This window comes from Gekko japonicus, unplaced genomic scaffold, assembly GCF_001447785.1.
Source record: "Gekko japonicus isolate JY-2015 unplaced genomic scaffold, Gekko_japonicus_V1.1 scaffold1009, whole genome shotgun sequence".
NCBI lineage: Eukaryota > Metazoa > Chordata > Lepidosauria > Squamata > Gekkonidae > Gekko > Gekko japonicus.
The window spans coordinates 357,831-373,096 of record NW_015160867.1 but is presented as its reverse complement, the minus strand read 5'-3'; the positions used below and the strand labels follow the sequence as shown (position 1 = coordinate 373,096).

The following is a 15,266-nucleotide window of genomic DNA, read 5'->3' as shown; positions in this document are numbered from 1 at the left end:
GGAAAGCCCACCACCTCCTGAGAAAGCCAGTTCCACTGAGGAACAGTGTTCCCTCTGAGCCGAGTTAGTGTGAGTTAGTTCACAGTTTTTTAGTCTCCGGCTCACACATTTTTGTCTTAGCTCAGGAAGGAGGGCTCCAGAGCAATCTAGTTTATGCAGTAGCCAAATCGTTCGCTCATGACTTTAATGCCAGGAGCTCACAAAGTAGAATTTTTGCTCACAAGATGCCACAGTTTAGGGGGAGCAACAGTGGTGCTTGGGGGGGCAACAGTGGGAGGCCTTCTGGAGTTCTGGCCCCACTGCTGGAGCTCCTGAGGACAACTGGTATTTTTGGCCACTGTGTGACACAGAGAGTTGGAATGGATGGGCCATTAGCCTGATCCAACATTGGCTTCTCTCATGTTCTTCTGAGCACTGGTTGTGGCGCCTGGCTGCTAGAACTGAAAGCTGGCCAAAGGGGGAAGCTAGAAGCTGCAGCCTGCTGCTGCAATGGCCACACTGACCAGGCGAGAAGCAGAGGACCAGGCTTGGAGTAGCCAATCAAGAGAGAGGCCACATTGTCCAAGCACCTCTATGGCCTGGAGAGGGCATCCAAATTCTCATCCGCATACACTGTTTTGGGAAGCACACGACGTTAAGTCCCGGCTTCCTCTGGCCAGGAGGTTCCTACCTTCAGGGCCACCTGTGCAGCGAGTCCCATTTTCAAGGGCGTGCAGGCCTGTGGCTCATGATGCAGCCCTCTGGAGGTTTGCCGGAGCTCCAACCCGAGCTGTGCCCTTCGGAATCTGACTCTGATTTGCTTTACTAGGTAAGTGAGCAATAGGAACTGGATTTACCAACAGCAAATACTAAAATGGTTCCTCAGCAATGCTCCCTCTAAGCTGTGGAGTCTTGTGAGCAAAAATTCTGCTTTGTGAGCGACTGGCATTAAAGTGGTGAGCGAGCAATTTGGCTACTGCATCAATGTGTTTGCTCTGGAGCCATTCTTCCTGAGCTAAGACAAAAATGTGTGAGCCGGAGACTAAAAGACTGTGAGCTAGCTCACACTAACTCGGCTCAGAGGGAACACTGTTCCTCAGTGGAGCTGGCTTTTTCAGGAGGTGGTGGGCTTTCCTCTCCTTTGCAGGTTTTTAAGCAGAGGCTAGACGGCCATCTGACAGACATCCAGATTCTGTGAACTTAGGTAGATTGTGAGAGGGAGGGCAAGAGAGGGACCTTTCAATACAAGAACTCTGGTGGGCACTCAATGAAATTGCTGAGCAGTTGGGTTAGAACAGATAAAAGGAAGGACTTCTTCACCCAAAGAGTGATTAACACATGGAATTCAGGAGGTGGTTGCGGCTACAAGCATGGATGGCTTCAAGAGGGAATTGGATAAACATATGGAGCAGAGGTTCATCAGTGGCTATTAGCCGCAAGGTATAGAAAGGAACTCTCGGTATGGGGCAAGGGATGCTCTGTATTCTTGGTGCTGGGGAGGGGGGGGCAACAGTGGAAGGGCTTCTGGTGTCCTGGTCCCACTGGTGGACTTCCTGATGGCCCCTGGTATTTTTGGCCACTGTGTGACAGAGAGTTGGACTGGATGGGCCATTGGCCTGATCCAACATTGGCTTCTCTTATGTTCTTATGATGAGCCAGTTCTCAGTTCTTGTGGTCCTTTCTTACAGGCCTGGGGACCCTGGAGATTTCTGGCCGTCCTCTGGGCATAGAACAGGGGTCACTAGAGGAATGGGGATGGGAGGTAGTTGTAAATTTCCTGCATTGTACAGGGGGTTGGACTAGATGACCATCACGGTCCCTTCCAGCTTTATGTTTCTGTGTTTCCTCCATTGGAGTGCTGACACCCAGAATTCAGGGCAACAGGGAAAAACAAAGATTGGGGATGTGTGTGCGTGTGTGAGTGAAATGAACATGCCTCAGGGCTCTGATGCACAGCATCCCTTCTCCATCAACAACAAGAAGTCCCCTGGAAAAAAAAGGGTGCAGCTGTCATGTTTTTCTTTACAACCCGCTCTTAAAATTTGTTCTTATTTTTCAAAGCCTCGAGTTGTGCTTGGCGAGTTCCAGGAAGCAGCAAAGTCCGCTGGGAATCTGTTTTCACTTCTATGACCTCACTGGGTAAAACAAAAGGCTCTTTCAAGGGCCTGGCAGCCGGCCCAGAGAGCAGGGAGTGCTCTCGCCTGCTCTCTCTCTCTCTCTCTAGCTCAATAAGGAGGCACCCAGACGAGGTAGCCGGGGCAGAGAAATAATCCTCGTAACTAGATTGGGAAGGCGAGAGTGCTTTTCCCTCCTATGCCAGGCGGGGTCATTAAAACTGCCTTATCTTTACAGTGCGGTGTTTGTTTGTGTCTCCCGGTGCAAATAAACCGGAGGTTGTGACCTGGCGGGGGGAAAATGGGACTGGAGCGCAGACTGGCACTCGACCCACCGAGCCGGGGGGGGGCAAGCAGACTATCTAAGTCAAGGCGGAAAGAAGCACTCGAAGCTCTCCCTGTGTCGTTTTAATGTCAGAAACCCTGTTACCCTATTTTTGTCTTTTCACTTACGCAGGCTAGCAGGGCTATTTTACTATTGGGCTGGGGAAATGAGAGAGGTTTACAGAACCAAGAAAGGCGATGGCGGGTGGAGAGAAGTTTCCTTCAGCCATTACGCTAGAGGAGATCAGGGTCATTCAGTGAAGCTGAAAGCTCCAGAGGGAAACAGAAGTCTGCATCCCGCGGACCTGTTCCGCTAAGGGTGGCGCGTCGTCCTTCCTGCAAGGACGCTTCCCCTGCAGCAAGGGGCTTCTGGCACTGGGGAAACGCATTGCCCTTCACAGAACGGATCTGCAGGATCCAACCCAGGAGAGTACATTCTTCACAAATTGCCGAGAGCCAGTTTGGTGTCGTGGTTAAGAGCTGTGGACTCTAATCTGGGAGAACCGGGTTTGATTCCCCCCTCCTCCGCATGCAGCTGCTGGGTGACCTTGGGTCAGTCACAGCTCTCTCAGAGCTGTTCTCTCAAGGGCAGTTCTCGGGAGAGCTCTCTCAGCCCCACCTCCCTAACAGGGTGTCTATTGTGGGGAGGGGAAAGGAAAGGAGATTGTAACCCACTCTGAGAGTCTGAGCAAAGGACGGGGTATAAATCTAATTTCTTCAGTGGCTGAAGGAATTTGCTGCCACAAGATGCACTGATAGATGCTAAAGTGTGGCCTACTTTAAGCCATGGCAGACAAATGGAGCCTACAGATTCAGAGGGTCATTTCGGAGAAAAAGAGCTAGGGGAACTCATTAGCATAACTCATTAGCATATGCCACACCCCCTGACATCAGGGGCCCGGCGGTGGACCTACAAGGCCAGCGGGAGTGCGAGGAAGCCCCGCCAAGGCCCTCCCTGGCCCCAGGCAGGCAGGGGTGGGGAGAGGCGGGGAGGAAGCAACTTACCCTCCCTCTTCTCCTGCCTCCTCCTGGCTGAATGAGGGCTGGAAGCGGGGCGGACGGAAGCAGGGGGCGGGGCTTCGTCATGTGCCCCACCCCCCTGCACCTCCCCCACGTTCCCCCCCGAAATGACCTCTGGAAGCAGTATATCTGGGAACAGCAGAGGCTGGTGAAAGACAACAGGGGAGAGCTATCTGCCCTCTTCTACTGCTTGGTAGCTCCCTAGACGCATCTGTTAAAAACGAGGTGCTGTATTAGAGGGACCTCTGACAGGATCCTGCACAGCCATTCCTATCTTCTCCCTCTGGCTTGCTGCATGGTTATCAATGGATGAATGCCACCCTCCAGTTGAACAACAGTAATTTCAGCTCCCATTTCAGGGAAAATCGATTGATCGCATTTGTTTTCCCCCTCCTTTCTCCACAGAATGTGCATAAGGGGAGTTAGCATCTTCTGTCCTCGTAGCAAACTTCTGAAGCAAGTTAGTTCCAGTGGGTTGCAGAAGAGAGTGACGAGGACGATTAGAGGCATGGAGGCCAAGCCCTACGAGAAAAGGCTGAGGGACTTGGGAACATTCAGTCTGGAGAAGAGGAGGTGGGAGCGGGCATGATTACTCTCTTGAAGTATCTGAAGGGCTGTCACTTAGGGAAAGGCAGGGAGCTGTTCCTGTTGGCAGCAGAGGAGGGGACCCACAAGAATGGGTTTAAATTACAGGCGAAAAGGTACCGGCTGGATATGAGGAAGAATTTTTGTCACAGGAAGAGTAGTTGAGCGGTGGAATGGGCTTCCTAGGCAGGCGGAGAGCTCCCCCTCACTGGCAGTCTTCAAGCAGCAGCTGGACAAACACCTACTAGGTATGCTTTAGGCTGCTCCTGCATCTAGCAAGAGGTTGGACTAGACGGCCTGTGTGGCCCTTTCCGACTCTACGGTTCTGTGATTCTAGCAAGACAAGATGACCAGCTCTAGATTACTCAGTGAGCTTCATAGATGAGCAATGATTTGAACTCACGTATTTTTTGGCCTAACAGCTTAAAGCCACCACCAGTGCTTCCTTTGGGCTGAATTAGTGTGAGCTAGCTCAGAGTTTTTCAGCCTCCGGCTCACACATTTTTGTCATAGCTCAGGAAGGATGGCCTCAGAGCAAACTAATTTATGCAGCAGCCAAATCGCTCGCTCACCACTTTAATGCCAGGAGCTCACAATGTAGAATTTTTGCTCATGAGACTCCACAGCTTAGAAGGAACACTGGCCAACAGAACACTCTCTCGTGGGGGGGGGGGGGGGGACAGACTTCCCAGCCCGCGTGCAGGGCACTTTCTGCTAAAAGCTCTGGAGAAGAGATGGTGTCTTCCTTTCCTTCCGAACGATCTGAGACACTGCGCATTCTGTGGACAGCCATCACCTAGCATTCAGTCCTGCCCCTGCCACAAATCAAGGCACACACTAAGGTAGGGGTGGGGCAAACTCCGTGTTGCTCCCGACAAGAAGGTACATCTTTGTGACCTACACTGGGAGTCAAGATTCCCTTTGGGTAGCAGGCTAATGCAACACAGCTGTCCAGCATAACCTAAAGGGGAAGAAAGATTTTCTCAACTCCTCCCCTTCCCGCCCTACCTCTGTCATAGGAGTGAATTTCCAGCATCCCAGAACAAAATGCCTAGAAATGTCCTTCGGGGACGTTCTGCTCAAACTTCACTCATAATCCATGGAACTATTCTTAAAAAAAATAACAACCTCTAGCGGGGGGGGGGGGGGGGGGGGGAGAGGCCCCCAACAGTGCGCACAGAGTACTCACCCACGTGAATAGGGGCTGGGAACAATCCATACTCATGCTCTCCAGGAGTGTACTCCAGCTTCTCCTTCTTCAACTGGATCAGGCGACTCTTGGGGCTGAGGATGAGAGAAGCAGAAAGAGGAAGGGTTTATTTATTTTCCTTATATAGAGAGCCAGTTTGGTGTAGTGGTTAAGTGCGCGGACTCTAATCTGGGAGAACCGGGTTTGATTCCCCACTCCTCCACTTGCAGCTGCTGGTGTGACCTTGGGTCAGTCATGAGTTCTCTCAGAACTGTTCTCTCAAGGGCAGTTCTCGAAAGAGCTCTCTCAGCCCCACCTACCTCACAGGGTGTCTGTCGTGGGGAGGGGAAGGAAAAGGAGTTTGTAAGCCGCTCTGAGGCTCTGAGTGAAGGACAGGGTATAAATCCAATCTCTTCTTCTTCTTCTATTTATACCCAGCTGTTCTCCTCAATGGGGACCCAAAGAGGCTTACAGCACTCTCTCCTCCAGTCATTGTCATCATCATCATCGTATGGCAGTGTGTGCTGTATTGCCAGGTTAGGCTGAGAGTGTGCGACTGGGCCAACGTCACCCAGTAAACTCCCATGGCATGAAAGGGGATTTGAATCTGGGTCTCCTAGATCCTAGTCCAACAACCATGACAGCTGTCATGAGTGAGCCTCGTAGTTTGTGCATGTCCCCATGAACTCAACCCGCCACAGAGAGAAAAGCATCCTAGATAGCGAAGCACAGTGCTCAAGACAAAACTGTTAAATGTACCCTTCAAGAGCACTGCGATCGGGGAATACCCATCGCCTGGATGTACCAGGCCCCCGAAGTGTGAAGCTTGCCCAAACTAAGGCTAGGGCGTTTTCGGCGGTGGCTCCTACCTGGTGGAACGAGCTCCCGGAGGAGATCCGGGCCCTGCGGGACCTTGTGCAGTTCTGCAGGGCCTGCAAGACAGAGCTCTTCCGCCAGGCCTTTGAGGAGGAGCCGCCGCCGCCATTATTCCATCATTGAGAGTTCATCATTCATCTACCCCATTATTTGGAGAGACAGATGTTGCCCATGAGCTGGGAAATACTACTCCTGGTGCTCATGCAATTAAGAAATTGGCCGCCAATGTGGGGGCCGCCAATGTGGGATGTCGTGCATCTTGGTTTTATATGAATTATTGTTGCACTGAATTTTATCGTATGTAATATTGTCTATTGTTTTTAGATTTGAATTTCGGCTTGGCCGTTTGTTAGCCGCCCTGAGCTACCGGATGGCTTTTAGAAAAGCTACCATTCTCTCAGGTGGGATAAATACTTGTAGCCTACCTTCAGAGCTGTCAGCAACCTGGAGGTGGGGAAAAAAAACCTGCCTCTTTAATAGAGGCTTCCGGAGCAGAAATGGGCAGCTGAAGCCTTCCGTGGCCATGACAATAAACAACATCACCCGGCCAATAACATTCCATTAAGCCTCTATTAAAGGGACAGGCCACTTTTTCCTCCATAGTGCTGGTAACCCTACCCACCTTGCAGGACTGTCCCGAGAATTATGTCAATAAAACTGTGCCGTTTGCAAGACCAGCCAGGATTGTGAGCTCAAGGCAGAAAACCACTACGAAATTAGGCAACACGTTTCACTACAGCGAGCAAAGCTATGCAGATGCATCGGAACTACAAACAGTGTGCTCCTGAGCCATACCTGTGGTATCTTCAGGGCCCTCAGAACAGCAGTCTGCACAGGTTTCTAGTGTGTGTGTGTGTGTGTGTCTTAAGTGCTGTCAAGTCACTTCTGACTCATGGTGACCCTACGAATTAATGACCTCCTGTCGTTCACAGCCTTGCTCAGGTCTTGCAAACGGAGGGCCACGGCCTCCTTCATTGAGTCAATCCAGCTCAGGTTGGTTCTTCCTCTTTTCCGACTGCCTTCTACTTTTCCTAGCATTATTGGCCTTTCCAGTGAGTCTTGTCTTCTCACAATGCGATCACAGTACAATAACCTCAGTTTAGTCATTTAGCTTCTAGGGAGAGTTCCGGCTTAATTTGACCTAGAACCCTCTTATTATCTAGTCCTTGGAAGCAAAACTGTAAAACATTCTTGTAAGTAAATCTGTAACACATTCTTGCAGTCTTATTAAAGGAAGAGGCTGCAAGATGACAAGTTGGGGGGAAAGGGGGAAGCATATCATCAGGTTATTTCCCCCCCCCCCCAAGACTGGAGAGCTTGTCTAGCACTTTTGGGTAACCGCTTCTGAATAACATTGTACAGTACGGCCAATATGTCTACCGGCTTCCGTTTGGTATGCTTCTGATGACTGACTGCAGATTTAGTCAGTCATATGTGCCCAGACTATGCAAACAGAGAGGCCCAAATGCTCCCACACTGATTTCCAATGGGGTCTCCGGCCACACCAGCTGTGCCAAGTTGCCAACTGCCCTCTTTTGGCTTTACTGTCCACAGACCTGGAGTAGTTAACTGTGCGGGCAACTGTACTGACACTAGAGGGTGCTGTGTCGTTTTAACGGTTACATCCACCTGCCCAACACACACCATCTGGAACACCTTTACCTTTGCAATCCAACCCTGTCCCTTCTTCACTTCAATAGTTATATACACCAGTATTAAAAATGTAGCGTCAAAGGGATCAGCGCCCAGCGTTTCCATTTTTGTTCCTGGTGGGTCATCACAGCCCGTGTAGGCTTCACGCAACCATAGCCTTCACACCCCTGCTCCTAGGAATCCGCATCACATTTAAGGTGACGCTCATAAGAAAAAGCGACAAGAACACCTTTCAGGGAAGGCTGCAATATCCAGGCAATTAATCAGAGCTACTAACTGCCTCCAGGCTGGATAAAACTCCCCCCTCACTCATTAATCCAGATGAATGTTTAATGAAAAACAGCATTTAATCATGCCTTCAAAACCTTGGATGACGGTCACTCTTTTGGAAAAAGCATTTCCCTTTCTCCTTCATAAAAAAGGGAAATGCTTCCTAAAAGATGGTGCCTGTTTGGTATTTGTAGGCATTAGCTATGAAGAGGCATTTCCTTCTTTTGTACAGGGGGAATTGCCTCAATTAAGATGACGCTGTGATGGACTGCACTTGTAAAAGCTTAGAAGTGCTGTATAAACAGATACAGGACTGTGAAGGGTTAATTCTTCACAGAAACAGCCTTGAGTTGACAGGCTGCTCCAAGGAATCTGGTTAGCATCAGCTGAGCAAAGAAAGACTTGAGAGCTGAATGCTTCAACCCTAGCCAAGAAGAGTCAAGTACTGACAGAGTCTAAATTCAGTCCTGACTGAGAGCAGTTAAACACAGATGGAGTACTGGGGAGGTTGGCAAGGAAGAGTGGGTAGGCAAAGACTCCCATTTGGCCCAAGGAAAGGGGGTAGATCTAGTGAGAGAAGAATTTTGCTGCCCAGTCAAAACAGGGAGACAGTTCTGAAGAGTGAAGAGATCCCTGGTCTGGTGTGGTTAGAGACTGACTTGCGAAACCTTAAGGGTCAGTTAAAACTCAAGAAGAGTACTGGAGTGTTTAGAGAAGGGGTCTGGGTACTGCACAGAATGTTCCAGCCTTCTAGAAACCAAATGAGTCAGTGAATACTCAAAGAAAGTGTACCAAAGTGTTTAGGAAACACTGGAATAAAAGCCTCTCATCATACAGATTTGAAGTCACTGTGAATAGCTTAAGAAACTCTCATTAGCCTGAAACATATGAACTGCAGTTTGTGCATCTACTGATTTTACCTCAGGTTTATTTGAGTTATGTCAGAAATTTTACCCCTGATTTCACCTGACCTTTCCCCCTCTATGTTGAATATTTTTTTTTAATTGTTGAACTTCCAAAAACCTCAAGTGCCATTTCAATTATTTAACTCAATGGGGGCTCTTGACCCTTCCCTCAGGCTCCTGGCTAAGCCAGCAATAAAATATACTTTGACAGGGAAGGACAGTCAGAATTCTTCAAGAAAGAAGAAAAGAGATAACTAGGGCACACAGGGGAAGAAAAACGGAGAGAAGTGGACGGGTGCGTCATAGAGGCCTACTCTACCATATAAGTTAAAGACTGCCTTACAGTTTTAACCAACTCAGGGCAGCCCCACAAAGTTCTAGCTCACAGGGTTTTCGAAGTGAGAGATCAGCAGAGGTGGTTTGCAGCTGCCTTCCTCTGCATAGCAGCTCCCATTGTCCTTGGTGGTCTCCCAACTGAGTACCGACCCTCCTTAGCTTCTAAGTTCTAACGAGATGAGGCTAGTCTGGGCTACTAGCAGAACTGTGCATTCAGTTTATCCAAGCCCCCCCCCCCCAAAAAAAAAACCACCCTGAAAAAACCATACCAGTATAGTATTTTTTCAGCCAGATATCAGCCGGGGTATTTATCTGGCTATCCGATACGGCTGATGTTGGGATTTTTCAGGGCTTCCAGATAGCTGGTGTTAAAGGGATTAGAGTCCCTTTATAAACACCTTCCGGGTGAAGCTATGGCTTGGAGAAGGCATTTAAAGGGACCATGAGCCCTTTAAATGCTTTCAGAGTTCAGCTGCAGCTTACAAAAGGCATTTAAAGGGAATTGGAAACAATACAGAATGGGAGCACCTTCTTATGGGGCCCATAGAATTGGACCCCCTAGTCCAATCTTTTTTAAATTGGGGGGGGGGGTTGAAGAGAGGCATCAGCAGCTATGCTGCAAATTTGGTGCATCTACCAAAAAAACCCAACCCAAACTCTCACAGAGCCCCAGATCGATTCTCCATTATACCCTATGGGGATCATTGACTATAAGGGTCCCCATAGGGTATAATGGAGCTTTAAAAATTCAGCAATCCCGAATATTTACCAAATCTGAATATCACACTAGTATTGGGATTCGGAAATATCAGGAAATACCGATTTTTGGGGTTCAATATACCCAAACCCGAAAAATACCAGGTTTTTTTTTGGATACCTCTAGCTACTAGGACTGCTATAAGACATGCATGATATTAAAAAAGAGGGCTTTTTAAAATTCAGAGTTACTGGTTTCGTTTATATAGATCAAGCAGGTAAAACAACTAACTGATTAAATTAATTGATCAAAATCATACAACCAGCCCTGCTTGCATGCATTCCTTTGGAACCAGGACACCAGAGAAAGTTGTTTTCTCCATAATGCCCAGCAAATACTGTTTCCTTTCTGAGGATTTATGATGTTATTTGGGCCTCAGTTTCAATTCTTGACAAGGGTCTGCCTTAGCTTTGCACATTTCACTGAAGCAAGGCAGTCTTCCCCTAGGAATCAGGCTAAACACACTGCTGTGATACAATCTATGGTTTTGCTTTACCAGAGGCTTGCAAATGCAGTGATATGCACTGCAAGAACCACAACCAGGAATGACTCAACCGTTTCTCTTAAATGTGGTAGATGGAAAATGGACTGCCTTTAAAAAAGAGATAAAAGATTCTCTATTTATCAAGTGGTTTTGTTTCAGTGAATATTTTATTCCTATCATCGGTTATTTTTAAGTATGATTTCAAGAACGTGAATTGTGAGGACACCATGTTGTAAGATCAGTTTTCACATTATATCCTGGAGGAAAAAATGGATTTCCAAGTTGCCCTACGAAGAGCACAGTATGAGTCAGTTCTACACCAGAGGCTCCTACAAGCTTTGCTCTGGAGGCAAAAAAAAAAAAAAAAGGCTCTCTACTATGGTGCGGCTCAGTTTGCAAAAGACAGGACACCTTCCCCTCCTTGAAATCACTGCCAAAGAGCAACAAGAGGCCATATGGCAAATTCTTTCCTCAGTCTGGGCAAAAGTTATTTACATGAGGCAAGTGCTGATCTGATAAGCGAGTAAGCCACTCCCTAGCCTCCAGAGGATCTCCTGATCTGTCCTTTAAGGAAAGGGGGGGCGGGGAGAGACTCCTAGGAAACAATGATGAGTCACGCGTCTTGTGAGCAAAATATTCTTTAACTTGGATGCCGTTCAGGAATTTAGCACGTGGGCTCCGGAGAGGAGACAGCGCGTTGCATCAGCTCGGGTCCTGGAGCGAGGGCAAGTCCATGCTAGCTGCCTTCCCTGGGTATGGCAAATCTGAAGCCTCACCAGCACTGCTGGGGCCAATTAATGTATGGAAATGGCGGCGGCTTGCGAGGCAACGTGTGCCCCTGTCCCACCTTGAGCAGGTAATTCATAAGCCTGGTAACACCCAAGGACATCCATCGTTATTCCTGAGTGCTCACAGAATGTCACAGGCTGCCCCTTCTCCTCTGAGGTCAGCCAGAAACAAACTTTCTGCTTGCAAGATCCAGTCCTCGCTTTTCACGGTGCAGCGTGCAACTGCACGTCCGTACCAGAGGTTTCCGTTAGCTCCCGTTTTCGGCCAGGGTTATGGGCAGATTTGCTAGTTTACCCGCTGGGGAGGACGTAACTAGGATGAGCTTCAGAACTGAATGGGAAGGAGGAGCTGTAAGAGGGGGAGACAGAGGGGAAGGGACACAACAACTAGCTGGGGGCTCCTGATCGGGCGCTGCCATCACGCAGACCCCGCCCCCACACCCTCGGAAGAAGGCCGTGTCAAGACAAAGCCATCAGCTGAGAAGGAGCCCGGCACTTGGGAGAACTCTGCTCTGCTCACTGGCTAGGCAGGAACTACAGAAGCGAAGGAAGGATACTCTGGCCTCTGCCACTGGCCGGGGATCCAAGGGTCACTGACCAGCTGCAGCCCCCTCCTCCTTCCCAGGAAGAACGGCACCAAGGGAAGATCATCTTCGCCCCCAACAGGACACAAATGCACGCTCCTCTGGGACACTGTTGAAACCGATCTCCCTTCCCCTCCCTTTCCCTGGTCCCTTTTAGTCTGTAAGCCTGAGGCTCTTCATTGAAGTGAGCCGCGCTGTCTGAAAAGTGGGCTATAAATATCGTAACAATAGCAAACGGTGCAATTGTATAAATGCCATGGATCCAGTCGATAATAAGCAACGGTTTCAGAGGAGCAGCCTTGTTGGTCTGTAGTCGAAGAACACGATTCGAGTCCAGCGGCAGCTTAGAGACCGACGAGATTTTCGAGGTGTGAGCAAATGTTCCCTCTTTTCTTCCCTACTGACCAGAGCAGCTCACATCCTGGGCAGAATATAACTGCTGTAATTTTAAGATGGGCTAGGGGCAGTGCAAGACCCGTGAGAGCTTTCGTGGGAAAGGTGGGGGGAAGGAGGAGGAGAAGGAGGAGAGTTGGATTTCTACCCTGCCCTTCACTTGGAGTCTCAGAGCAGCGTACAATCTCCTTCCCCTCCTCCTCCCCACAACAGACACCCTGTGAGGTAGGCGGGGCTGAGAGAGCTCTTTTGAGGACTGCCCTTGAGAGAACAGCTCTGAAATAACTTGTGACTGATCCCAAGGTCACACCGGCAGCTGCATGCCGAGGAGTGGGGAATCAAACCTGGTTCTCCCAGATTAGAGTCCGCCACTCTTAACACTGACTACACCAGAAGCTCATACCCTGAAAATCTTATCCGTCTCTAAGGGGCTGTTGGACGTGAATCTGGCTCCAATAAGGAACGGGACATCATTTCAATAAGCCTTACAACAACCCTGTGAGGTAAATCAGTATTATTATACTAGAACTAGGTACGTTCGGGTTCGGTTTTAATTTTGCTATGGCTGAAAACTTTATGTGACTTTTCACGTCAATCAGAGCTGCCCTCCCCCCAAAAAACCTCTGATTCTCAGCATGAGAAGTCTTTCTCTCCTGCCCCCCACCCCAATCTAGCCCTTAATCTGGAAAAGGATGGAGGAGAATGGGAACTGATACGCAAGTAAAATCTGCTTTACTAAAATTGTCAAAATGTACTCCAAATAACGATTATGATGGCAAAGGGCAAATAACAATTATGATGGCAGAAACACCCACACGCACTCAGCACACTCCCCAGATATGCGGGGGTGGGGGATATTACTTTGCAAACTAGAAAGGAACCTAAGGAGAAGAAACTGAGCGTGCTCAAGACCCCTGACACTTTCCAGTGTGCGTCTGGAAGACACCAAGCACAGAGGCTAGGGAGTTGCGTCAGCAGGCAGCCGGCCAGGATGAGACTCCCACCGAAGAGCTGGAAAAGTCCCAAAAGATGGATGACTTCAGCCTCTGTTCCCAAGGAGGACTCTGGTTGTCCTCCGAGCCTTGCGCAGCCCTGGGGGTGCACATCTGTAAGGCCCCTGGGCAAGATGTAGACCCGCCAGAGTGTGCGCCTTCAGAATCAAGTGCGGCCCTTTTACCTCCCAGCCGTTGTCTCCACAGGAAGGGGAAACCTCCAGCAGGACTCATTCCGCCACAGGGTTAAGCCCCAGATTGTTCCTGGATCCATATTCCAAGCCCCAAGTCTCCTCGTGTCACTTCAAAAAAATAACCAGACACTTCTCTTTGGTGACTGATAGACTATACACATGGGACGGGAACATTCAGCTAAAGGCCGGGGCGAGACAGGTGAGGTAGGGGAATCCTGCCTGATTGGGTCCCCAACTGCTTACAGCATCTGGAAGAGAGAGGTCTGACCCAGAGGGAAATTTCCTAGCTGATCCTTCTGCGATTCCCCGGAAGGCCCCTAACTTGTGAACTGCATTTTTAAAAAAGCCTTTTGATGCAAGAATGCTTAAAACTCTCCAGCTAAGGAGCCTGACCGTCTCCTGAGACCTGCACCTGCGACATGTCCAAGATCACTGCAGGCCTCTCTCAGACAGGGGCTCACCTGGGAAGGTGTGTAATGTTCCCACAGGTCTGCAATTTTAATCGCGAGTCTCCAGAAGACGTAGAAGACGAACAGAAGAGATTGGATTTATACCCCGCCCTTCACTACCCAAGGGAGTCTCAGAGCAGCTTACAATCTCCTTTCCCTTCCCCTCCCCACAACAGACACCCTGTGAGGTAAAAGACGAACAGAAGAGGAGACTGGATTTATACCCCACCCTTCACTACCCAAGGGAGTCTCAGAGCAGCTTACAATCTCCTTTCCCTTCCCCTCCCCACAACAGACACCCTGTGAGGTAAAAGACGAACAGAAGAGGAGACTGGACTCTTTTTCAAGGCCCAAGGTCATGCAGCAGGTGCAAGTGGAGGAGTGGGGAATCAAACCCGGTTCTCCCAGATTAGAGTCCGCGCACTTAACCACTACACCACTACACCAAAGAAGGAGGGGAGCAAGCGACTTAGTGGGCAGTACAGCAGTCCTACTTACTCAGTGGTTTTGTACACATCGGAGTACAGCCCTGCCTTCTGGTACTTCTTCTTCGGAGGGCGGGGAGCCTTCTTCTCACGCTGGACGAAGGTGGTTGGGGGCTGCTCGACTCTCTCTGGCTCACGTGGCTTTACCACGGTCTCCTCGGGGGCAGGGCACTCAGCTGGAGCCTCGGGAAAGCTGGAAGGAAACCAAGGCAGATGAACACACTGGCAACTGGTTCATTCCAACAGAGCGGCCGGAGAAAACCCCTGTGGGGTCAGCGCATAGCTCAGCATGCTTTACATGCACTGGGTCCCAGGCATCTATCCCAGGCATCTCGAGTCGAAAAGCATCTGGGAAAGACCTCTGTCTGAGATACTGCGGAGCTGTTACCAGCAGAACAGACAACATCGGCTGAGACCGGGCACTCATCTGACACATTAAGGTGGCTTCGCACGTCTTTAGAAAGAAATCTGGAGCTGTCTGTTCCCGGACCTGGTCCCTGGCATCTCAGGCAAAAAATATGTCAGACAGCAGGTCTGGGAAAGACCCCCACCTAAGATTCTGGAGAGCCACTGAGGGTTAAGGACAGACAGGATCTGGGTGGACCCAGTGGTCAGACTCAGTATGAGGCACCATGATGCATTCCATGACACTTCAGACGATCTGTACTGTGCGCTCCCAGCGACAACCCCAGCTGTGGGTTAGGCACAGCACTTGCCGCAAGCACGAGATTTGGAGACTTGGGAGAAAAGCTGATTCCAGGTGGGAAAACCCACTGCTATACGGCCTTGTGGCCTACAGGCAGTTGCCCGGGATAGCGGAGGAGGATGGTCTGGTCAGGAAAGACGGCCCTGGAACCGGGCCCCGCCCCCTGCCTCCCTCAAAGGAGGG

The 15,266-nt window shown here is 49.8% G+C and overlaps 1 protein-coding gene across 3 annotated transcripts in view; it reads right to left on the bottom strand.

The window, feature by feature from the left end:
* The window catches only part of ASH1L (ash1 (absent, small, or homeotic)-like (Drosophila)), a 112,511-nt gene that overhangs the window by 52,356 nt on the left and 44,889 nt on the right, over positions 1-15,266 (bottom strand). For all 3 annotated transcript variants that reach the window (XM_015422155.1, XM_015422147.1, XM_015422163.1), the window contains 2 exons: positions 14,391-14,570; positions 5,212-5,306 (listed from right to left, as the gene is read on the bottom strand). In XM_015422155.1, the coding sequence (XP_015277641.1) occupies positions 5,212-5,306; positions 14,391-14,570 (275 nt within the window). The remainder of the gene's footprint in view (positions 1-5,211; positions 5,307-14,390; positions 14,571-15,266) is intronic.